This window comes from Eulemur rufifrons, chromosome 24 (genome assembly GCF_041146395.1).
Source record: "Eulemur rufifrons isolate Redbay chromosome 24, OSU_ERuf_1, whole genome shotgun sequence".
Taxonomy (NCBI): Eukaryota; Metazoa; Chordata; class Mammalia; order Primates; family Lemuridae; genus Eulemur; species Eulemur rufifrons.
The window spans coordinates 20,906,321-20,932,785 of NC_091006.1; the positions used below are offsets into that span (position 1 = coordinate 20,906,321).

General features: G+C 38.7%; 1 protein-coding gene across 1 annotated transcript in view; it reads left to right on the forward strand.

The window, feature by feature from the left end:
- Nucleotides 1-26,465, forward strand: part of BTC (betacellulin) — a 102,378-nt gene that overhangs the window by 70,577 nt on the left and 5,336 nt on the right. Inside the window, exons 5-6 of the mRNA XM_069456976.1 lie at nt 13,872-13,970; nt 23,451-23,568. Coding sequence (XP_069313077.1) covers nt 13,872-13,970; nt 23,451-23,568 — 217 coding nt within the window. The remainder of the gene's footprint in view (nt 1-13,871; nt 13,971-23,450; nt 23,569-26,465) is intronic.

Below are 26,465 nucleotides of genomic sequence, written 5' to 3' on the forward strand. Positions count from 1 at the left end.
CATGAATCAATAAACAGTTAAACATGAACCATCATGGGGCTTGAGTAAGGGAGTAATATGATGCAAACCATGTTTTAAAGTCTGGCAGTGGGGTACAGCGTGGGAAGAGGGGAGGGGGGCCTCTAGGCCAGAGGACCTGGTTGTCTCATTGGTGTAATCCAGGCACAAGTGAATTGGAGCCTAAGTTAGGGGGATGTTCCAGCAAAACTGTCATGGTAGAAATGACTATTCAAGGTAGATGAACACTCTTCCCCTTTACTATCACACAGTGCTTTATTCTTTTCTCATAAATTGTCAAAAGACAGAAATGAAAACAAAAACAAGACTCTAATTCAGTGCTCTTGTACACTCAGGGTAACCTAAATGTACAACCACCTTGCTGAAAGATTGGTTTAGGACCTTGAATCCAGTCTCTAGATTCCTTAAAACTCTAATTCTTGAAAAATACCAAAGGATATAATTTGTTGGCATCACTATTTCCGTGATGTGGTCCTATTTCTATCATACACACTTTACTTTTAAGTCCCATTCCTAATTTGAGACATGTTGTTTTATTTACTTTTTGAAAAGACTACGAGCAATATGATGCATGACACACTGGCGTGTGAGCATGTGTGTGTGTGTGTGTGAGAAAGAGAGAGAGACAGTGGAGAGTTCACTGAGAGTGAGCGTTGAGTAGACATGAGCCCTGGTTCCAGCTCTGCCATTCTGTGACTCTGAGATGTCTGTAGGTGACAACTTTCTGGCCATTGTTCCTCTCATTTGTAAAACGATGGGATTCCACTAGATGATGATACACTTTCCACTGTCAAATTCTTTTCAAACAGTACACAAAATAACATGTGACTTGAATTAGGAGTGGCTTATAGGTATTATAAATGTAGATGTTCCTTATATATATTATAAATGTAGATGGCATTTAGCAGATGGATCTACACACGGTAATTTTCATTCTAACATATGCAAATTATGTACTCCTCCCTTTGGAAAATTTTACAAAGAGAAGTGGAGTTGGAAATGGAAAAAGGAGGTATACCATAAGAAGACTAAATTTATATAATACACTTATATATGTTATTGATGTTCTTTGTATACATTGATTTGGTTTTATTTTACTAAAGCTACTTAAAGGCATTTTCATAGAGTCAGTAAAAATCATGGTCCATTTAATCCTGTTTTTCTGAAAATGAGATTTTCCAAAAAGGGTTTACATCTCTCAACTATATTCTCTTATTTGTTAACAACTCCAGTTATTAACAGGAATCTAATTCCAGTGACTGCAAGGGAACTACTGAAGAAGAGATGCTTGAATACTGTCTTTTCAGCCTTGTTATTGTGTGTGAGAAATAATCCCATTCGAATGATTCCCATCTCTGCGCATTATGAGTAATGGGATATATCTTTAAGTTGTATCTGGTTATGATTCTTTAAATGCTGGAGAAGCCAATCCATAACTTCTTTCTTGCCAAAAGAAGGGAACACCCTGCAGTGACTTCATTCTGAGCCGTATTTGCATTTGCTCGCTTTCTAAAGACATGCATGGAAACCTACGCCTGGTTCCAGTAACTCTTACATCCTGTTAGCTTCAGTGAGGGCACTTTCTGACTTCCCAACAATTTATGCTCCAAAAGCTAATGTTTATGTGGGATAATTTGAACTTATATCACAAAATATCCCATTTAAACAATGATTGGTGATTACATTCCCAGGTCAGTTCACAATGTACTTGAAAGATAGAACTAATAGTAATAAATGTATATTGAAGTTTATAAGTAAACATCAAATTAGCAGAAAATACACTTGGCTTCATCATCATGTCTTTATAGCAATGGGTTTCTCTTCACCTTCAAGGGCTTTGTAGGGTAGGAGTGAGGTAATGTCTCTAGTGCATTCTTAATCTTTCATTCATTCAACAGATATTAATTGGGTATCTGTTATGAGCAAAGATGCTATGTCATCAACGACCATGCTGGAATACTATTGCACGACAGAAGGCACCTTCCGACTCAGGCTATTCATTCCTCAGATAGGGGACAAAATGCAAGAGGCTCTATGGGGGGAGCACAGGTTTTGACTTATGCATCTAAGGTTTGCAAGTCAGATGCTATCTGATCTGGCATGCATTTAATACTATCATTCATTCACACAAATTAACAATATTCTTAAGTCACTTACTCTGTGCCAAGTGCAAAATACCTCAAATGAAGTAGTGCTTGGCATCCCCTTTTGAGTCTCTAGGAACTTTCCTTATTTATATGGAGAACTTAATACACAACCAAGTTGCGGAGTTACTAACGTTATAGTGATTTAATCATCGTACAGTGACTTGATTTCCTAGTTCTCTTATGCTGTCCTTACAGCTAAAATTACCCTCTGTATAATAATAGTGATCATTTGTTTAGTGTTTACCACAAACCAGGTGCTGTTGATCCTTGAAGGCTTTTTCAACCTGTGTTCCACAAGAGTTTTAAACAATTGATCTATATTTTAGTGACTTTTGTCTCAATTGTGCCAAGAAGGATACATAGCTAGTACTATCTTAGATGCATAGAAGAGAAGTTAAGTCATTAGATGTAATGAATGTTTTAAGATGTTTAGAATTGATTCTCTCATGGGGAACTGGGTAGAGAAAGGCTGAATCTTTTTTAACACTCGCTGCATCTCCAGGAGGTAAATGCTGTTATTAATGACCAGCTTTACAGATGTGGAGGAAACGAACACTGTGAGAGATTAAGTAGCTCCCTAAATCATAGCGTCTTGCTGGGACTCAACCGCTGGTCTGTGTGACTCCAAACATTGTGCTCTCAGCCCTACCCTGTCCTGCCTTTATGCTTCATTTACTATTCCTTGATTGTAAGTTGTGACAGACCGCAGCTGATACTGGATCCACAAAGAATCCATCGATCAGTTGGTCAGGAATGCTCTCAAGCCAAATGTAAGAGGAAAGCAATCTGATTACAACGGATATGCTTTATACTGCCAATGATAGCTAGCCTTCTCAGGCCTATTTGTATCTTAGAAAAAAAGGAGTCTTGGTAGCTCAAATGAATCTCTAATTGGTAGAATTTAAAGAAATAATGAGAGATTTTTTTAGATGGTTGGAGAGAGATGAGGTATTTAATCTTAATTCTCATCAATTAAGTAATTGCTTACTCTGATTATCAGCAAGGTCAAGTAGCCATGACATACTTCCATTCATTCTTTACATTTTTTTCTGAGGGTATGTGGTGTATTGTTTACCTGACCTGTAAACTAGAGGCATTAATTACCAAGCTGGGATGGGAAGTGTAACAATGTTCACATTAAGCCTTTTCTGTTTCAAAGTGCTGAGTCAGTTGTATAACAGGGTGAGTTACCAATATAACATTTTCCTCTTTGCAGAATTGTGGATTTATTAATTTGTTTAGCTTTATTTCCTTTTGAGGGGTTGCATAAAGAGTGTCTGGCACATATTAGGAGCTCAAAACTTGTTAGTTAAATGAATGAATGAATGCAAGTGGCTGTTGGTGAAAATGTCCAGCCATTAAAAAGACAGTAGAATCAGCAAAGAAAACATTTCTATTTCTTACTGGCAAAACACCAGCACACGGTTTAGAGATATTGTGGAAGGATATGTTTCTTCATCTTTTGTTACGAGAGACTTGCTCCTGGCAGTGCTAGACACTCTTTCACAAAAGGATTTTTCAAGTAGTGAGATCATTTCTTCTATTTCTTATGTTCTGAGGATTCAGATTGCTACATGCTTCTCGCATGTTTGGTTCAAGGGCAGATTTCTTCAGTTGGAATATAGCCTTTTAAAATAAGTGTTTAGTTGGGGATGGACTTAGAGCACTTTCAATGGTTCCTTAAAAATGCCCTTGAGGCTGGACACGGTGTCTCAGGCCTGTAATCCCAGCCCTTTAAAAAAATTTTAAAAAGGAACACATGTAAAAAATAAAGCTTCAAAACTAAAATTCATATATACTTTCTAAAAAAAGCGCCTCTACAGATTTTTCTTCACCTGCCAATTTTGATCCTAATTTTATGCAATGAAGAGCTTTATAGCACTTGCCTGACATTGATATCACATACAAAAGTCAGCCTGAACTGGCAGAGTGAAATGAAATATTTAGAAGGTAATTTTAATATTTTAGATAATCTCATTAAAATGAGGTTGTCAGATTTATTTGAATTATATAAATAATTACCTTAACTAAAAAGAAATACAACCGTCATTTTGGAAGAGTGGATGATGATGCAATGTCAAAATTCGTTTCTAAATATCAGACAAATGTGAAATAAATGATTTTAGAAACATTTTCTTAGAACAAAATAATTTTTTCAGATGTTTAAGAGCAGGTAGCCATGGATATATATTAAGTTGTTCCATAATAATTGCCTTGCAACACTGAGAAAGTTACTTAACTTCCCTTTGTCTCATTCCTTCATCCATGGAATGACAATAATAATAGTGACTGTCATCTAGAGACAGAGGATCATTTTGAGAATAAAATGAGATAATGCAGGAAAAGATTTTAGCAGAATAATTAGCAAGTAAGTGTAAATATAGTATTACTGTTCTCAACTTTGTGAGTATGAGGATAACTTTTAAATTATTTCATAGGTATTGTCTAAAAAGGAGAACTAAAATCCCAGTGTTCATTAAGCCAATTGGAGTGTTAGAGTTTGTACTTTATTTAAAGGAAGTAGTAATATTCACTACTGGAGACAATCAAAGGAAAAAAGGGCAGGGATCTGCCCCACCACGACCACACGACCATGCTTTCAAAAGTGTTTTGAACAGTTTCATTAGAATGTGAACTCCATCATGGAAAAGATTTTTTGTCTGTTTTGATCACAGTTATATCCCAGTGATGGTATATGTTAGGTCATTAAATATGAAATATCCAGTTTCAAATAAAAAATTCAGTTTACTATATTTCAAACAAAAAGCAGCATAATTAATCAAAATATGAGCCTAAACTATTGGCACAGTTTTGCCATCTTAATGGTAGCTTGTTTATGCCAGCAGCGAAGGAGGCTAGAGAGCTAGTGGCGATGAAATTGTGAAAGGCGTTTTCCGCAGCTTGTTGAGAACTGAATATTTTTCCTTGCAACAAGTGGTCCAAAGCTTGGAAGAAGTGGTCGTTAGTTCGTGCAAAGTCTGGATCTAGCACAGTGGCTGGTAAACGATAAATTTCCGGCAAATATTGGTTCAAGTATTGAGTCAATGGTGTTTTGCGAGACTAAATTACACTATACAAAGAAGAATGAGGCAAAATCATAAAGACAGAAAGTAGAATGGGGGTTTCCCGGGGCTGGGGGTAGCAGGAAATGGGGAGTTATTCTTTAATGGGTATAGAGTTTCAGTTTTGCAAGTTGAAAAGAATTCTGGAGATGAATGGTGGTGAAGGTCACAGAGCAATATGAATGTACTTAATACCACTGAACTGTATACTTAAAAATGGTTACGATAATATGTTTTATATGTATTTGACCATAATAAAAAAAATAAGAAAAAATAAGAGGACGGAAGTAGAGTATTGGTGGCACCCACATTTATGGTGTGGGAGTTGGAAAAAGAGCTGGCAGAGCTGAGCAAAAAGGGGAGGATAAGTCAGGAAGCCTAGAGTGGGGGTGGACTTTGGAAGGAAGATTTGGGAACGTCAACCGTATCAAACACTGCAGTGTGGATGTGAGGAGGCTGAGACTCACAGAGAGGCCCCTGGTGAGTGAGCTATAGGGAAATCACTGGCGCTCTTGAAAGACCAGGGGCAAGGGATTGGTGGTAACTGAAAAAGCCAAACACACACACACACACACACACACACACACACGGGACTGAGAGGATTGGAATTGGGGTGACTGATGGAAAAGAGAAAGTTTTGGTTTATGAGAGCCAGCTTCCAATATCTGAAAAGTTGTTTCAACAAAAGTTTCCTCTGAATGATTCAGAGAGCACAACTTGCATTAATGAGTTAAACTCCCGGGAAGGCAGTGATCACCTTAATTTGGGGGGAATTCTTTCCCAAGTGGAGCCTTGAACAAAATGGAATCAGCTGCCTGGAGATGCGGTGAGCTTCCCCTGCCTGGACATGCTTGTGGTCTGGGCAGCACTTGCAGGGAGTTGTGTAGGGGATTCCGGAGGTGAGGTAGGAGCTGGACCAGATGGTCTCCAAGGCTTCATCCATCTTTGTGAATTCAAGGTGATGTTATTGCACTTGGGGAATGTTTTGGAGCTTGGAAGACAGAGTTTCAAAATGACTGTCAGCAGATTTCCCTGGGAAGAATAGAAGAGGCAGGCCGGGCGCGGTGGCTCACGCCTGTAATCCTAGCACTCTGGGAGGCCGAGGTGGGCGGATCGTTTGAGCTCAGGAGTTCGAGACCAGCCTGAGCAAGAGCGAGACCCCATCTCTACTAAAAATAGAAAGAAATTATATGGACAGCTAAAAATATATATAGAAAAAATTAGCCGGGCATGGTGGCACATGCCTGTAGTCCCAGCTACTCGGGAGGCTGAGGCAGGAGGATCGCTTGAGCTCAGGAGTTTGAGGTTGCTGTGAGCTAGGCTGACGCCACGGCACTCACTCTAGCCTGGGCAACAGAGTGAGACTCTGTCTCAAAAAAAAAAAAAAAAAAAAAAAAAAAAAGAATAGAAGAGGCAGGGTACTTGGAGACCTGGCAAGCCAATAGGGAAGAATTTTGAAAAAGAAAATTACTTGAATTTCCCCTTGCCCCTCCCCTCCAAAAAAAACTGAATTCAGTGACTGTGTCTTCTTATAACCCTCATCTTGTAATATACTACCAATCCCATGCCGCACACTCAGTTTTTGCCTTAAAGCCTTTGCACACTTTGTATTTTACCATCTATTAAGATAATAACAATCCACTGGGATCTTATTGTGAAGGGGAATAACAAAGCACAACTATAATAGGTAAATGACGTTGACAGAAGTTTCAAATGTCCTTATGTCAGGAGACGCTTATTTCTAACATGGCCACCCCGTGATAGAAGACTTCAGTGGGAAAAATCCCTACTTATTTTTAGCTAAATGTCAATCACCCTGTAACGTGGGGTCAGAAAAGAGACTGTAGTGTGATTGAGATGTGCTACGAGAGTGCACGCAGAGCAACATACTTCACTTCCCGTTTGCCTTTGCAGAAGCGTAAAAAGGGTACGCACCTCGTACTTTCTTACTGATTTCTACCCAGCAGTAGTCGTCACTATTAAATATTTATTGAGTGCTTTGCTAGGCGAGTTAGATTCTTAATTGAGAATCTGTCTTTCAGGACGTGGTGAGCAGGCATTGCAAAGCTTACGTTGGCAATATGTGGTGTGACTATTTCTTAATGAGTCTTATTTTCGTAGGTCACACAAGAAAATCAATGGAATGATTTCACAGTCACACCACACACATCAAGAAGGCCCTTGTTTATTAAATACTGCTTTGTATACTTCTTCACTCCAGCCCAACACGTTACTCATCGTCTCCCAAATACACTAAACTCGTGTCTACGCTGCCTAGTTGGTCCAGTTCGACCCCCAACTTCTTTATTCTGTGAAACTTTTCCTTATGATTTCTCCAGCTTCACACATTGCCTCTTTCTGGAATCCCAGTAGAATTTATTATCTACATATCTGGCACTTAAAATATGCTACCTAATCTCCTTCCTTCCTTTCTTTCGTCTCTGAAAATAATCTTATTGATGAAGATAACAATGGACTAATGCTGAGTTGGGTTGGTTTACTCAAATTCTTTTAAAGGGCCTAAATTCCGGGGCTTTTTCAGGTTGGGTAAGCATCTTCTTTGAAACCTTATGTTCTTTTCTTTACCATTATTAAAGTTTGATGACTGTTTCCTCATGGGTCAGAGAGTGTGTTATCACCGGATCCAGAGGCCAGCCCCACAATTCCTCCTCACTTGGACTCAGATAATCCACCTTGAAAACAAATTGCCCTCTTTCCTTTACTTTTTTTTTTTTTTTTTTTTTTTGCCTCCTCTCTTTGAACTATTATTGAAATTCAGGGAGCTCAAAACTTTTTCTTGAAAGTCATGCAATGTCTAACTGTCTGGTCTGGTCTTATCATAAAGGAATAGGACTCAAAACATCAAGTTTTGACAAGTGGTGATTTCTAAGAAACTAGCTCTAGGTTATTATGGGATTCCTATTCAATTTAGTCATTCTTGTCAAATATTTAATAATGGTAATAGTAAAACAATGTTGATTTATTGGCAAAGGCATTATTGTGGTGTCGACAGTTTTCAGACATATGAGTTAGTTTACATATGACAGATTGTTAAATTACTTCCCCTTCTGTGCTTGAAAAATATAAGATTGTGAAGTACGTTTGTGAGTTTAAAAAATAGTGTCATCCATCATTCCTAGCCTTTCTTAAACCCCAAGGTATTGTTTCTACCATTTGGAATAGAGTTTCACATTGGAGGAAGAAGGAGTTCATATTTTGCTCTCCTGATTTTGAATGAACAGACACTATTTGTGAAGATCCTCTTATTTTTTTCTCTGCTCTCGTCTCTGCTTCCCCTGCTGGCCCTGAAAATCCAGAAGCCTGTCTTTCCATTCTGCAAGTCCATTCAAGAGGACTTGGAAAAATCCCTCTGTGTCCTGGAACATTGCTGCCCATGAGACGTCCCGATGCCTAAATTTCTCACTGTATTGGGACACACACACTGTGCACTTCCTAAGAGCCCTTCTATTACCTCCTTCGCCTCTTGGTCATCTCCCCACCCACCCCACGTTGCCCCAGTTTGGGACTTGAATAAAACACCATGCCAGGGGGCATGAGTTCTGGCCTCTCACTCACCAGGAGGCCAAAATGGAAGGAGTTAGCACCCGGTTGGATGAATTTGTCCAGTGGGAAATTGGTGATGAAAGTGATTGGGTCTGACACATTCTTCCTCCTTTCGTTCTTCTGTGAACTACTTCAAGACACAGGTCTTTGTTCGGAATCATTTACGTGGCCCGTGTACTACATGCCGTCTGAGCACATTTCTGTGTCTCCTTGTGGCTCACTTTGGAGCTGCACCCATTCTAAGGGAGGCAACACATTTTATTGCTTTGTCCCTGCCTTTGCTTCATTCCTTTTCTCCTCATCCTCATGACCCCAAACTTGTACTTCCCAAATAAATGGATAACCCCTTAATCTGTATATCAGGCTCTGCTTTCTAGAAGACCCAGGTTGAGACACTCTAGAATAGATTCCAGAGTATTTAATTTGAATGAAACATTTTCTCTCCTTTCAGATCTGCTTTGGAAGCAAATACATTTAGAAAGGAAAATATGTCCAAGAATTATGTTCTCTTTGGGGTAATGTTGAAACACTGTGAAGATAATGGTTGAAAGGAAGGCAAAGGAAAACAACAAAAAGGTAGAGAAGAAGTTAACAAAAGAGGAGGAGGATGCTAATGTCAAACTTCATCCACTTCACAGTTTTGTTCTCAACCCACCACAAGCCCAGGGTTAAACATCATTTCTACTCCCTAATTTTTTTCCAGCTCCAAGTTAGATGTGACCTCTTTTCGGACTTGGAAAATGCTCTTTGCAATAGCATGTGTATTCAAGATTCTGTTTTTCTTCTTGACAATGAAGATGCAATGAGAGAATTCTCCAAATGCTTACAGTTTTTATTCCTAGTGTTGATTAAAACTTTATTAACTGTATTTTTCAGGAATTAGAAATGTGATTTACAATTCACTTGGTTGTTAGATATTACTAAGATCTGACTTTATCAGCTATATTTGTATCATTGAATCAAGCAACCCACTGCTTCCGTAATCGTGACTGACATCATGGTAAGCTGAGTCACTGGCAGGGCTATGCTGAGAATACAAAGAACCACACATGTAGAAGATGTCATATGTCTATTAATCAGCTGAGGCACATTAACTTCAAATCTTTTTAAAAAACAATAGAAAGAAACAGAATATGGAGATACCAAGACAGAGTTTTGTTATCATTAACTACATAGATAAAAACAGAAGTATAATATGTATGAATATTTATCTTTTGTAATTTGTATCACATTTTATATATAGTCAAATCATGCCACAAATGTAGAAATTTTTCAATATACACTTATGAGAATGAGAATCTAGTTTTTTACCAGAGTAATAGGAATTCTTCTTTTATTCCTGGTCTCTTATAGCTACTATTTTTTGAGAGCCTACTCTGTGTAGGCATTACCTAGGTTAAAAATTCATAGTTTTTCCTCTTTCTTTATGAATGTAGCTAAATCTTCACCACAACCATGCAAGTTAAATATTATGGCCTCAGTTTACAGAAAGGACCCCAAAGCTCAGTGGTTGAGTAACTTAATCATAATCACAAATGTAGTGATTAAAAAAGTAGATCCAGGATTCAAATCCAGCTTGACTCCAAAGACTGTCCTTTTGCCATTAATCTGAACTTTCCTTTAGTATAAATGAAATTCTAGGGATTTGACTATGAAATATTTTTCCAATTTCTGCTTATATTCATAGGTTGATAAATTCTCCTTTGGTTTAAAGCTGGATTCTCTAACGGGACGTGGGGTGTGGATCAAATTATAAAATCAAGTTGATATGATATGGCAGGAAATCATTGGATTTAGTAGAAGTTTACAATGTATCTAAGAAGGCGTCCTAAATCATCAGAATAGAGATGAATGGGCATTTTGTGATAATGTTATATTTGTTTTTACAATACAAAATGCATTTGGCTCTAAAAATGGAAAATTCAGCTCAGAGATGAGGCAAATACAACGTACATGACTGTTTAAGTTGGTCACATATGATCTTGTTAAATAGTTGACCCAGCTGGGGTACGACTTACCTCAGCGTCAGCAGTGACTTTGAGACAGCGTGTCATGTCCTTGTCAGGCTGCCTCTTTTTGAATGCTTGTATTGTTCCCAATGACTTCATTCCCCAGGCTGACTGATGGGGATAGTACCCTAATACATTCTGTAATTTTTAACTTGAGAATCTGAAAGTGTATGAAAGTAAGTGGGGCTTTGACTCACTGAAGTAGTATTGGATTTCTTTTCCATTTTTCTTGCATTTTGTGAGTGGAGTTGATATTTATAAACTATCGCCGGAAAATAGGGACTCAATTTCTAATGACTTAGTAAATGCAGCTAACAAACTTTTTTTATTTTGCTTTTATGCCTCTGAAAGATTTTTCTGGTCATGCGAAGCAGAGAGGTATGGGTCATAATTGAATGGAAGAATCAAAAATCAAAAAGATTGTGAAATAGTTGAATGACATGAAATCTAACATAATAGCATTTAAAAGGAACAAGTGTCAGACGGGCTTGGTGGCTCATGCCTGTAATTCTACCACTCTGGGAGGCCGAGGTGGGTGGATCGTTGGAGCTCAGGAGTTCGAGACCAACCTGAGCGAGAGCGAGACCCCATCTCTACTAAAAAATAAAAGAAACAAGGGCAGAAATCATTTGATTAGGTGGAAGACAAAAATGAAACAAAAACAAAGAAACAAAACCTATCAATATATTGCCTTCCAGTAGTACAAGAAATTTAGGAGCTTCATTTTATGGTAAACAGAATAAAACCTCACTATTTAATGTGACGTCCAAGACGGGCTGATATGCTATAGGGCTCCAGTACTGAAAATATGGTGCCCACAGTGTGGGGGCTGGGAGGCCCACTCTATTTTGTCTTTGCCAGACCACGTGGGAATGCACTTTATTTCAACCTTGCATTTAGGGAGGATGACAAGGCTTGTGAGAGGTCTTGATGATGTCCAGTAAAATATGGTTGAAGGAACCCGAATATTTAGCCTGAAGAAGAGAAGTCCTTTCAGGGAGACTTGATAGCTGGCTTCCAATTATGAAAATCTGTCATGGAAAAGAGAGATTAGACTTATTTTAGGTGATTCCAAGGAGCAGAATTAAATAGCAAGAAGGCAAAAATCAGCTCAACATAAAGAAGCATTTTATAGAGCTTTAGAAATAGGTGCTTAATTATTTTTTTGAATAAATGAATGACCATTTTTGAAAGAATGGGTGAATGGTTTCCTTGAAATGGCATGCCTTGAAAGAGACTGAAGTTTTTGCACTAAAATTTTAAATGCAGGCTTGATGAACTCTACCAGGAAATGGTCTCCAGAGAGTTGGGAGTTGCTTGGTGGAAGATTTTAATACTTGTAGCATTCTTAGTTATTCTGAAATTGCTAGCAATGTAATTACTAAATTTAAGGATTTGCACTATTTTTTTTTAGGTTTTTTTTTTTTTTTTTTTTTGCTTTTATGTTCTGTGTGGTGCTAAATTATCCTCCAAAAGAGCAGTACTAATTTACCCATAATCAGTGGATTTGAGTTTCCATTTCTCTTTCCTGTTTCCAATACTAGGTACCATCTCCTCCTTTAAGAAAAATCTTCTGCAATCCAATAGGTGGAAAAGAGTCTCCCTTTTGAAAGACCCTTATGAAAACTCTTGACTTTTGAACTTGCTAGCTACTATTGTTTTTTGGTATAATGCTGTCACTGTGTGTGATGGTTAATTAGTTGGCTGATTATCTGCGTCAGTAGCTTGGGAGCACCTGGAGGTTCCAGCATGTCCTATTCACCTGTGTGTTTCTAGATGCTTGTGAATGTTTATTGAACTAAATTGAATTGGAGAACGTGCCTAGTTTAGAAACAATTGGCCAGCTGTGTCCATTTCAATACAACCAGTCGGCAGGTTATTTTATTCCTGTCAGTTGCATAATAATGAGTAATTTTTATTAAGCATGGATTACATGCCAGTGCTGTGTTAGGTGCTTTGCATACTGCTGGCAAAAACAGGTCTGAACTCAAGACCAGCTAATTCCCAAGGCATCTTTCTTTTTCTCCTTTCTCCTCACCTTGCCTATTTTCTCTATCATATCTTCTTTTTATTATAGACATTTTAAATATATACAAACTAGAGAGAACAGTATAATGAACCTTGATACACTCACCACCCAACTTCAGCAATTATCAGCATGTATCCAGCTGTGTTTCATCTATGCCTTTCCTTCACTACCTTGTATTCTCCTTGCCATGTTGCATTATTTTAAATCAACTCTCAGATACATCAGTTTTATTAATAATTATTTACTATATCTCTAAAATTCTTTTCTATATCTCTAAGAGATATGGACTTGTTTTTGAACCTAAATCACAATATCATTATCATTCTTTAAAATATTTATAACCATTCCTTAATGTCATCTCATGTCCAGTGTCAAATTTTCCTAATTATCTCAGAATTGACTTATTGCAGTTGGTTTGTTTGAATCAGGATCCACGCAAGGACCACACATTGTAATCTGAACCATTCTAATCACAGCACAATATTCATCTGTCTCCTGTAAAACATGAGGACTGCCCTTCTCTGGGGCAGATAGCAGGAGGAACATAAATTTTTTAAAGAATTCCCATGGATCAAATATGGTCAATAATTCACATCTTCCTAGAAAGAAGCCCACTCAATAGTTAATACCTGGGAAACACTGGGTCTGTGTGGAATGGAAAATGTACTTTGCTGTGAGGGTTCATCCTTCTTTCTCCCTGGAAATCCATCAGTGTGTTCATCCAGTGCCCGGCAACTCAATCGCTCCACTTTCCTGCTTTTGCGATAAGATTCCTTCACAATCTCTGGCCAAGTCTCTTCCCCTAAGATGCATAGTTAGATATAAGCGATAGTGGCTTGACAGTTCTGTCTTTAGCATTGAGCTGAAAAAAAATGAGACACGCTGGCCTCTGTACCCCTTCCTGGCTGGGAGAGAATGACTTGGAATTGGAAGCCACAGGCTTGTTATTTTCGTAAATGGGTCATGACTTTGATAGAATATTTCACACTAAGCAATGGTTCAAGTTTTCATGTTTGTTTTTGGCTCTGTTTTGAACTCGAAGGTCTAGTGGTCCTCCACTGTGTTGTGGCAGATGGGAATTCAACAAGAAGTCCTGAAATTAATGGCCTCCTCTGCAGAGATCCTGAAGAAAACTGTACAGGTATGTTTAACAAATTCCATAGTCAATCCTGGAAAGTTGATCTCCCTTGATATTAAATACCTTTTGATAATCATAGTAATCATAATACTAGGTCGTTATTTGAGCTCATGCTAATGTACCAGGCACTGTGCTAAGTGCTTTACACACAGTAATTCATTCACTCTTCACAAGAGCCCTCTGAGCTAGGTTTCAAGGTGAGACCTACAAAGATTAAGTAAGTTGCCAAAGGTCACACAGCTGGTGGTAGCAAATCTGGGTTTAAGCTCTGGTCTTTCTGATGCTAGTGCCTCCACTCTTAACTACTGTACCACTTCAGCATCACACATGTGTGCTCTGGATTCTAGCAGGTGATATCTTGGACTGGATTCATGGAGAGTTGGCATATTCTATTCAAATTTTAATTATTTTTTTATTCCGTACTTAAAAGAAGGGAAGAAGGCAGGGATTTCATATATTTTGCCTGGGAGAAGCTTGAGTTCGTGTTCTCTAAGTTATTAGTTTAGGACAGAGATTTGCCTTAGTAAAAGATCGGATAATAAGTGGCTTCGTGGGCTGTGAAGTCTTTGTTACAAGTACTCAACTCTGCCATTGTACTGTGAACGCAGTTATAGATGCTGTGTAAATGAATAAGCTTGGCTGTGTTCCAACAAAACTTTACTTAGAGAAACAGGCTGTGGACCAGATTTGGCCCTTGGTCCACAGTGTGTTGACCCCTGGTCTAAAGTTCTCTTTGTTCTGTATAGATTATATGGTCTGGTCTTCTACAGGGGTTGTTTCTGATTTAAAAAACAAAAACAAAACACAAGCCAAACCCAAAAGAAGCGTGGAATGGAGAAGAGCCTCCTGTTTTCCCTGGAAACTTCTCCCAGCTGGGAGTGTGGTGACTTGGTGTGAAGTGTTCCTTTCCTAGCACCCTGGGGACGTTGTAACTGAGCCAGGAGCATGCTGAGCAAGTCTTCCTGATGTGAGTCATCAGTTCCAGCCCAGTCTTCCTCTTCCACCCCTCACAGCAGTGGGTGGTCGGGAAGGTGCTCACAGGCTGTGGAATCTGATGGTGTCTTAGGTCATGCTTGTGTGGGTCTTGTCACCATGAAGGGAGAAGGACAAAGCCAACTTTATGTGTTCATGTGTTTTTCTTCAGGCCAGTTTCCAATGCCTTAAATGATGACATTTTTCACATTTCCCTTGGGAAATTATTCCATAATCTGATGACTGGCAAATGTTCAAAAATCTTCCTCCTCATCATCCTAAATGTGTTTTCTAATTTTATTGTTATTGTAGTAAGAACATTTAACACCAGATCTACCCTTTTAACAAATTTTACAGTGGACAGTACAGTATTGTTAAGTATAGGCATGAGGTTGTACAGCAGATCTCGCCAATTTATTCATTTTGTATAATTGAAACTTGGTACCTGTTGAAGAGCAATTCCCCAACCCTCCTTCCCCAAGCCCTTGGCCACTACCATTCTACTGTCTGCTTCTGTGAATTTGGCTACATTAGATACCTCATATAACTGGAGTCATGTATTTGTCTTTTTGTGACAGTCTTATTTCACTTAGTATAATGTCTTCCAAGTTCATCCATGTTGTCACAAATGGCAGGATTTCCTTCATTTTTAAGGCTGAATAATATTTTATTTATACACACACATATATATATATATATATCTACATGCACCACATTTTCTTTATCCATTCATCTGTCAGTAGACACTTGGGTTGCTTCCATCTTTTGGCTCTTGTGGAATGATGGTGCAATGAACATGGGAGTGCAAATGCCTCTTTGAGATCCTGATTTTAATTCTTTTGGATAAATACCCAGAAGCGGGATTGCTGGATCAGATGGTAGTTCTATGTTTAATTTGTTGAGGGACATCTACACTGGTTTCCATAACAGTGGCATCATTTTACATTTCCACCAACAGTGTGCAAGTGTTCCAATTTCTCCACATCCTCACTGGCACTTGTTATCTTTTGCCTTTTTGGTAATTGCAATCCTAACAGGTATGAGGTGATGTCTTATTGTGGTTTTGATTTGCATTTCCCTGATTATTTATGGTGTTGAACATCTTTTCATATGCCTGTTGGCCATTTGTAAGTTTTCTTTGAAAAATGTCTATTTAAGTCCTTAGCCAATTTTTTGAGTGGGTTATTGAGTTGTAAGATTTCCTTATGTATTTTGGATTTTAATCTCTTATCAGATGTATAGTATGAAAACATTTTCTCCCATTCCATAGGTCGCCTTTACTCTGTTAGCTGTTTCCTTGGCAGTGCAGAAGGAATATTCATTTGATACAATGCCACTTCTGTTCTGCTTTTGTTGTCTGTGATTTTGGCATCACATCTAAGAAATCATTGCCAAGACCAATGTCAAGAAGTTTTCTCTTAGGTTTTCTTGTAGGAATTTTACAGTTTCAGATCTTACATTTAAGTCTCTAATAATTTTAAATTGACTTTTGTTAATTTACCATTATAGTGTAAGTGTCTGATAGCATTCTTTTGCATGTGGATATCCAGTTTCCAAATATTGAAAATTTTTTCCTCATTGTGTATTCTTAGCACCCTTGCTGAATATCAATTCACTATATGTGCATGGGTTTCTTTCTGGGCTATTTATTGTGTTCCATTGATCTATATGCTTGTCTTTATACCAGCACCATACTGTTTTAATTACTGTAGCTTTGGGGTGTATTTTGAAATCAGGAAATGTAATACCTCCAGCTTTGCCCTTGTTCAAGATTGTTTTAGCTATTTGGGATTTTTTGTTGTTGCCTATGAATTTTAGAGTTGTTTTCCCATTTTTGTAAAAGAAAAAGTCGTTGGAATTTTAATAAGGATTGCATTGAATCTATAGATAACTTTTGGTAGTATGGACATTTTAATGATATTAAACCTTTCAATCTATTAACATGGGATGTTTTTCCATTTATTTGTGTCTTCCTTAATTTCCTTCATCAATGTTTTAAAGTTTTCAGTGTGCAAATCTTTCACTTCTTGAGTTAAGTTTATTCCTTAGTATTTTATTCTCTTTGATGCTATTATAAATGGGCTTGTTTTCCTTTTTGTGTGGTTTGCAGTTAAAGTATAGAAATACAACTGATTTTTGCATGTTGATTTTGTATTTGGCAACTTTGCTGAATTCATAAATTCTATTAATAGTTTGTGTGTGTGCGTGTCTGTGTGCATATGTGTCTTTGGGATTTTCTATGTATAAGATTATGTCATCTTCAAACAGAGATAATTTTACCTTTTATGTTTTGGATTCCTTTTATTTTTTTTCTTTCCCAATTGCTTTGGCTAGTACATTCAGTACTGTGTTGAATAGAAGAGGTGAGAGTATGCATCCTTGCCTTGTTCTTGATCTTAGGAGAAAAGCTTTCAGTTTTTCACCATTAAGTATGGTGTAAGCTGTGCACTTTTCATATATGGCCTTTATTACGTTAGAATAATTTTCTTCTATTTCTAATTTGTTGAGAGTTTTTATAATGAAAAGGTGTTGAATTTTGTCAAATGCCTTTTTTTGCATCTATTGAAATGATCATGTGATTGTTATCCTTTATGTGTTAATGTGGTGTACCACATTGACTGATTTTTGTATGTTGAATCATCTTACATTCCAGGGATAAATCTCACTTGGTCATGGTGTATGATCCTTTTATTTTGCTGTGTTTTTCCTTCCTTCCTTTGTGCATGCTTTCCTTCCTTTCTTTGATGCTTTATTTTATTGCATTTTTATGCACCTAGGGCATAGCAGCAGATCAAAAAGGTAATGGAGAAAGAGAGATAATGGGGAACGTTGTGTAGAACCTTGCCAAAGATGAGTCTTCAGCTTTTGCTCTGAGAGTTTCAATGGCATTACTCTGGTTTCTGCGTGCAGCCTTGGTAGTTAAGAAGGCACAGGCAAGGAGCAAGGAGACTAGTTAGAGGTGTCGTTATGGAGACTGCTTCCAGCCTGGAGATGCTGTTGGGCTCAGACCAGGGTACTGGAGGTGTTGGAATGATTCTGCATATATTTTGAATACAGCCAATGGGATTTGCTAATAAGTTGAATGTATAGTAAGAGAGAAAGAAATCAAGAAATCAAGATGACTCCCAAGACTTTTGGCCTAAATAACAGAAAGAATGGATATTATAGTATTTTCTGAAATAAGGAAAGACCAGGTTTGAAGGGGAAAAATTAAATATTCTATTTTGGAAGGGTTATGTCAAAATGCCAGATAGAGACTATTCAAGGGGAGACGTTAGTTGGACATTTGACACTGAGAGAAGATATCTGGAATGGGAACGAAATTTAGAAATTGTTATCCAAAGATGTGTTTAGAGATAGGAGACTTGAGGAGATCACCTGGGGAGAAAGCGTAGAGAGGAGAAGAGATGAGAAAGCATCGAGCCCTGATGCATTGCAGAATTTTAGAGGTTGAGGAAGATGAGGAAGAACCAGCCAAGGAGCATTAGCAAAGCAGGCATCATTCACATAAGAATTCCACAGCATGCATTCTTGAAAATCAAAAGGAAATAAAAGTTTTCTTCCTATCCATTCATCTTTGTTTGCCCCCAGCCAGCCATGAAAAATTTTAAACACATTCAAATATGCTTACAGTGTAACATTGATTCTTTGTCTTCCTTTAAAAGGATAGAATTAAAAAATGCAGCTCTGAGTGAAGGCCCACTCCTGTAAGCTCAGAAATGGTTGGCAGGGCCCTCCTAGTTAAAAGGCATCCTCCCCCACGCAGATATAAGTAAATCCTAGTAGCTCAGAAAGTTTCAACAAGTACATCTGTGAGATGCAACTTCCCCTTTCACTTTTCTAGAGCAAATGTCACTGGATGTAAGACAAATGGGAATCCTCAATTATAATACATTTCCAAATTTTTATTTCAAGGGCACTGTGAATTTACATTTCCCTGAGTCAGCGAGGCAGCTGGTAAGATAAGAAGAAAAATTAACTTTAAAAATATAAAACTTTCTTCCTTACATTTTGGCTTAAGAAAGTTGTAAAATGAGGAAACCTGTATTGGGAAGGGGCCTGGAATCCAAGGAATAGAATCACAAAGCCTGAGGCTCCACTTTATAGACGAGGAAGAAATTTTTCTCCAAACTCTACTGTGACCACCGACACTCTCTTGTGTGCACTAGTTATTCCTTTTTTAGGTCAGTTATCTGTGTGGGAGGATGAGTTTATGTTTATTTCTTTTCCTCCCTCTCTCTCCTTGGTAACATTTGTGGGACATCTATTTCACTATTTAGCATTCTCCTTTAAATCTGTTACATAGAGATTTAACTATGTCTAACTAAGGGGCTATGAGGTTATAACCCTTGTAATAAGTATTATAAAAAGACACTGTAATAATAATTGTAGTATTGATGGCCCTTAAAGCTGACTTTGGAATAGAGTTGCTGATATTAATGTCATTTACAAAATCCTTAAATAGATTTGTAACGGGCACTGTTAAATAAGTGAAAGTTATTACGTTAATAAGTGCAAGTTAATAAGTGAAAAATAAGCCTAATATATCCATTCTGAGGCGTTTTACTCACAAAGGCATCACAAAGCCTCTTTTGTTTTGAGAACTGGAATCATATATTAATAGATAAAGACTAAGCAACCATGCTATGTTTAATCAAAGCATTCATCAAATTGAGGAAAAGCCCATATTGAAACTAAATCCTTTAGGTGTCTGTTTTCCTGCACTTTGGCTTAGCCCGAGGGAATCTATTACGTCTCATCCAACCATCCTCCTGACCCAAGTTGGATGCCCACTTCTCATCTAATTGCCCATATGATCTAAGAAAAATGTCCTTGCTTTCGATTCCTTTTGCAAACTCTTAGAATTGGCTTTTTACATACACTGACCTGCAGTAACTCTAATGGTTTCTCATTTAATGGGCTTTTAGAGTTTTTGGAATATAGTGTCCTGTGAAGAGATTGAGATCTGTTACCTGCGGTGCCCACCCACTTGTGAGATTGTGTTGTGGCCTGGCCCCCAAGTGGCTGTAGTTCCCCAGTGACATAATGTGGGGGACAGGCTCATTCCCAGGAAATTGCTTTGGTTTTGGGAATGTGGGTTGGAAAAGGGTAAGGTGGAAGAAAAAGATCAATTAAGTTCCACCACTCCCAGGATCAGGGAAATCTTCCTGGTTGCTACATTTTCAGGACTATGTCATTCACTGCTCAGCAGAGAAACACAACCCTTGGAACCTGATCATTCTTTGTCACACAGTTAACTTTTCCTTCTTCTCGAGAAACATTTCCGGAATGGAAGGGTGAATTTTGCCGTCCCTTGCTCTATATCATCCGGTCTCCTGACAGGCAGAAAATGTTAGGTTTCACAGTTGTTCAGTTTTCAGATGACGTGACCTTGATGAATACTGGATGAAAAGGAATCGGTGCAGTTCTACAGAGAGAATGCTGATAAGCTTTCTCATTTCCACGAGAGAGGAAGAAACAATGCCATCTGTTTTTTCTTTTTGGTGGTAGTATGTGTGATTTATTTTTCATTCAGATTTTAAAGTTCCATAGAGAAATCACTGGACATTTTCTGCCTGGTGGCAGAAACCTAAATAAACCTAAAAAATAAATAAACCTAAATAAACCTAAACCTAAATAATGCTGGGAATACTTAAGAGCATGCCTATTTGGCAAAGGAGGAAGCCCTGCAAGCCATCAAAACGGGACCTGGCAACTGTTTCCCTGGCATGGATTTGTGCTGCTCGGATGAACTGAGGCTGATCAAATCGCTGCTTCCAGCAGCTGCTGGTTAATTGCTTTTTGGTATCATACTCTGTACGGTGTTTATTAAAAATCTGGGTGCATTTAAAGGGGCACAGCAGCTAGAGGAATTGGTAAAGTTTAGGATACACAGCCAAATGACTTACATTTAAAGGCAGTTATGCTTTGCAAAGCAGGAAAGGCCTTTCTGGCTCATGCCAGATCTGTCATTAAGTCTTGCTGCCTCTTGAATTCATATCCTTGCCCTCCATTCCCTGGCCCAGGCCCACGTCACACGTGTCTGCATGGCTCAGGCATGCCCTGGTTTTCTCATTCTCGCAGCATCTTCCTGTTCTAATCCAGTCTGTACTCTCCTATCTGATACGTTGATAGAATGCTTTATAAAGTATTTTCATACGTACCATTTAATGTCATGTGTAAGAACCATCTTCAGTTCTCTCTTGCCTTGTATTTCAGGTGTAAACACTTCAGCCTACTGACCTTGGAGGTTTCTAACTTCCATTCACAGCCATCCTCGACTACCTCCTCCATGACCCTTCCATTTCAGTTAAATCCTCCTCCCACCCCATGCACTAGACCTGCATATTCCTGACTTGGTGCCCTTGTTCTCGACATTCTCCATAACTTAATGGCTTTCTCACCTCCTCCTCAAATCTGCATTTTCCAGAAATTTTTCTTTGATTAGGTAAGCATTCTTCATGCTTAAACAAGATTGTTTTAGGATTGCCAAGATTTTGAAGGTTCTAGAATCAACCCATTTACTGGGAACTTGACTATCCCAGGAACTCTGCTAAAAACTTCCACATATATATTTTATTTGCACGTCTTAACGGCCCGTCAAGGTAGATGTTATCATCTTCAGTTTACAGATCAGGAAACTAAGGTTCAGATAGCTTAATGAGCTTGCCAGACTCCTGCAGCTGAAAACTGAAAGGCAAAGCTGAAAATTAAACACAAATTTTCTTTCTCCTAACCCAGTGTCCTTTCCACTGTTTCCAGTGTACTACAACTGTTCTCTGGTTACTATGGTTGTTTTTACGGGCTGCTTGCTTATTATTGTTTTAAATTTGTTCTATTACACCAATTTAGATAGTTAGATAGGGTATTCTTTATTTCGTTGACATTTTCCAGTGTCTACTACAGGGCTCTGGGAATAGAAAACACTCAGCAAATGGGAGTTGACTTAATTTATTTGTCAAAATACACAGATCTTTGTCTTCGACACACTTTGCAGTTATTTCTGGGAAAAGTTTCAAGCCTTCTGACAAGAGTCCCATTGAGTGGCATGCATGGGAACAAATACCTGGCATGTAATATAAGCAGTCAGCAAGGGTGGCAACCATGTCACCAACCAAAACCCAGGTCAGCCAGTCCCTAAGTAACATTCTACCGTGCCCTGAAACTCCGCACGGTGACCTGGCATCACAGGAATTTGCAGTGTACAGATCATCCCAAATACTGTGGGATTCCTCTGTCTGGTGGCCCTGAGCAATTATAAGCACGCATTTCATAATATTAATTAGGAAGCTTAGTAGTCATCACTATTAATAAAAGGACTATTTGATGTGATTAGGATGCCAGGTGCCACCCCAAACCTGGTGTGAAACGCCCTTCTGCAGAAAACACCATCTGGTCGTCCTGACTGCACGGGTGTTGGAATCCCGCAAGCTGCTGGTTATACCATGAACATGGAAAGTTTGACCCTGGGCTGGAGCTGGCTTGTTAGTTGTTTTCTCTGGGTGTGGACATATGTCAGTTGTAAATCAACAGATGAAACAGCTAGTTAGTATTTGTGTACTGTCTTTTGACAATCGTTATTTATTAAAACTTTTTACATGTGCGTGATGGGGAAACCATTATGTATTACTGTCCTTATTTGAAAATTAGGCAATCAAGGCTCTGAAAAGGTAAGAAGACAAGAAAGTGAGTTCAGGATTGAAATCCAGGACAGGACGCTTCCAGTATTTTCCTCCTATAAAGCAAGAGAAAGCATCCATGGGCCATAAGAAAGGCACAATTTCCCACTAGGCAGGCATGACTTCCGGATGCACCAGGCTAAGGGTAGATGACAGGCACCTGGTGAACAGCTGGCTGGACAGAACACCAGAGCATGGCCTTCAAGAGCTTGGACTGGGGGCAGATCATCTGGGTTTGAGTCCCAGTTCTGCCACTTCCTAGCTGTGTGATCTTGAAAGGTGACTTAACTTCCATGTGTGTCGTGCTTTGCTTATCCATAAACTGGGGATTAGAATAGTGCTTACCTCACAAGGCTGTTATGAGCATTAAATGAGATAATATATGAAAAGCAAACAGACCAGCATCTAGCGCTCCGTAAATGCTATGTAAGTGTTTAAGTTAAACAACAACAACAATGGAAATCAAAAATAAAAAAACCCTTCCCTTCCCTAGCATGGCTCTGATAACCTTCATGGAATGAAAGCCGTCTCTCTTGTCATAGCTGCGGTTTACTCTTTAAGTGACATAAAAGTTGCTGAAACTTTTATGTCGGCTACAAATCTAATTAAAGTATGAAACAGTCCCACCACAATTCCCATCACCCAATCTCTAGAGCTATTTGGGGGCCACAAATGTCTGATTTTTTTTTTTTTACCCCAGTGTGGAGAAAAGGAAAAATGAGAGATCGGAGTATATTCTCCAGAAAACCTGGCAGCGAGATAGGCGTATGATTCTGTTTACCAATGAGTATTGAAAGTGCATTGATTTATCCAACTTCTTCTCATTTTCCAGCGGCCACCACACAGCCAAAGCGGAAAGGCCACTTTTCTCGGTGCCCCAGGCAGTACAAGCACTATTGTATCAAAGGGAAATGCCGTTTCGTGGTGGCGGAGCAGACGCCCTCCTGCGTGTAAGTGGAGCACCCTGAGCCCGGCGGCAAAGGGGTGCAGAGTCGTGCCCGCCTGGGGCTTGGCGGGACTGGAAAGTCTGAGCTAACGGTGCCATCTGTGCAGACACAGCTCCTGCTCCCGGCCACTTGCTTCGAGGCCCTGCTCGGCAGCCACTCACGGAGAAAGTGACGCACACTTTCCTCCTGAAATACGAGCATGTGAGAGTCCAGATCCACGTCCAGGCTGGGCAGTGTCCTCGGCCTCCTTGAGCAAGCAAAACTGATTTTGTCCAGCATGGAGGATGCTTTGCAGCTCGAATAACCTCCTGGGTGGTTCACACGGAAAGGAATTCTTCTGGCCAGGGTTAGGTGGTTCGCAGTGAATGTAAAGATGAAGGAATTCCTGCCAAAGAGCGAGTCCCTTTCGCAGGTGTCAGTTAAGTGCAAGCAAATGGTCTTGTTTATAAATAGAGATTATTAGCAAAGCCTGCTTGGTACAGTGGGGAATTGGGAGAAAAGTTCTCTTTCCAACGCTCTGTAGTTAAGAGTCCAAGTTTAATTTTACTCCGGCACATGCAAGGCTGTTTGCACCTTTTTAATATTCATTTTCTCTAAAGAGATGTACCTCTTACGTGCCTAAGAGCAAGGTGATTCTTGAAGCACAATTTTGACCTGAAGTTCACAGAAGGCTTGCGTGCTTCTGATCAGTAAGTGTGTCAGAACAGTGATTCCAAACTCTGATTTTGTGGAAACTTTAAGTCATGAACTTTTTCCAAATTTAATTATACTTAAATTTAATTTAAAAAAGAAATATGCATGGATAATACTTAGGGGGACGAGAATTGCTAATGTAAAAAAATAAGGAATGTGTATGTGTGTGAGTTGGGAAGGGTAGAGCTGGGTTTTTTTTTTTTTTTTTAGTTCATTTAATTGCTCACTGGCTTGGGAGCATATATTTAGTTTTAAAAATATTAATGTTTTTTAACCTGGTAGTACATTTTTTTCACTCGTCCCTCTATCTGAAGATCTATTGTTCTTCAATACTGCTGCCTTCTAAAATGAAAACCAGAGTGTGTAATCTATTTGCCTAAGATCAGCACACAGCTCATCCCCTTCAGTTTGAGCTTAAAATTAATTTTCTTGGCCTCCATAGCATTTATGATCCTGGCTTAACTTTCTAGCTATGTCTCTCACTGTAGTCCCAAATGTCCCGCTAAAATCCCATGTTCCTTTTCATGGTTCATTATAGAAGCTCTTCTCATAACTGGAAGCTTATTTCTGCTGATGGTTTAAGATGCGCCGCACACATCAGCTCCTCCTGGGCTCCTTCATTGACTTCTTCCTTCTGAGGGGCACACCCAGGTCTGAGTTAGATGTCCTTCTCCTGCCATCTAGTCACACATCTATGAAAGCTCTTATCCACTGGAGCATAAATGTTGGTTTCATGAATGTGTTTCTGTGACTGTGAGCTCCTAGAAGTCAAGGCTGATAGTTTATTTATGTTTGTGTGCCAGTGCCCAACAGGGCACCTAGAATTTACTAGGTGTGCAAGACATGACTGAGGAATGAATGAATAAACGCCCCTATTATAGTCCATCTAAATGCTATATTAAATTTCAAAACTAAGGCCTTAATCTGAACAAGGGACAGCTTCTTAGTAGTGGAATGATACCGAAAAAATGGGAGGCAGGCGATCATGGGAGTTAGGGCATAGATTTTGGAGTCAGATAGAACTAAGGTAGAATTTTGTTTTTACCAATTATAAGCAGTGTTAATAAGGGGTCAGTTACTTATCCTGAGCCTCAGTTTTAACATCTAAAAAAAGGGAGTCATGATACTTTCCTCTCAAGCATTAAAGATTAAGCAAAATAATAAATGCAAAAACACTTAGGTACCCAGCACAGAGTAAGCGTGCCATATAGCACTATTGAGATGAGTGGTAGATATTCAAACTAGGACTGACCTTGTAGGTGGCTTAGTGTAGTACGGCCTCAGGCAAAACTGTTTTGCCATTGGTGACAACGCCATCTTGAGGAACCAGGACTATCTCCTTTTGCTTGGGATCATAGGAGTTCATGGACTCCTGTTTTTATGTGAAAAACCAGTGTGTTTCAAATGATTCAAATCCCCTGTTAGTCTTCTCAGTATTTTCTTGGACTAGGGATAATTTGTTTTCAGATACATAATTTTTTGTTTGTACATGCATCACAATTTATTTATATGTTCTGAAGAGCATGAACTTGGGGGCCAGACTGCCTGTGTTTGAATCCCAGCCCCATTCAAGTAACTTCTCTGTATCTCAGTTTGTTTCTTCATCTATTAAAAAGCACCTGCCTCAAAGGTTCTTATAATGATCAAGTTAATACTTATAAATCTCCTGGAACAGTGTCTGTGATTATTTCAGAAAAGTGATCCCAGTGCCTGATTTTAGAGTGTCTTCAAGGGTCATGAATACCTTTAAAAATTATTTTTGTTTTTAAATTTTATTTTATATGATACTTATTAAATAAAACCCATTTATTCACCATTTAGTAAACAATTGTTAGAATCTTGCTCCCTCTGCCTCTTCCTCTCCTATATGGGAGATACAGTCACTGAAAATGACCATCTGCTATGTTATTGGTTTGCTGAAGAGCTAGGTAACACGTGAGCCTCTATCACCAGCTATGCTATGGTTTGACCTTCGAGCATGGCTTTGCTGGGTTACAACTTGCAGGAAATACTGCTTGCTGAGAAATTCAATTAAAGCATTGTTAAGCTACTGAACCCAGAGCTTATAATTAGAAAAACATTCTAAAAGAGCAGAATATAATTGCCATGCATTTTATAGGTCAAGCTATTGTTTAAAAATGCCATATTTAGTAAATTTGTTAGAGACATATTTAAGCTAATTGGAAGAGACCACATTTGTAAGATGT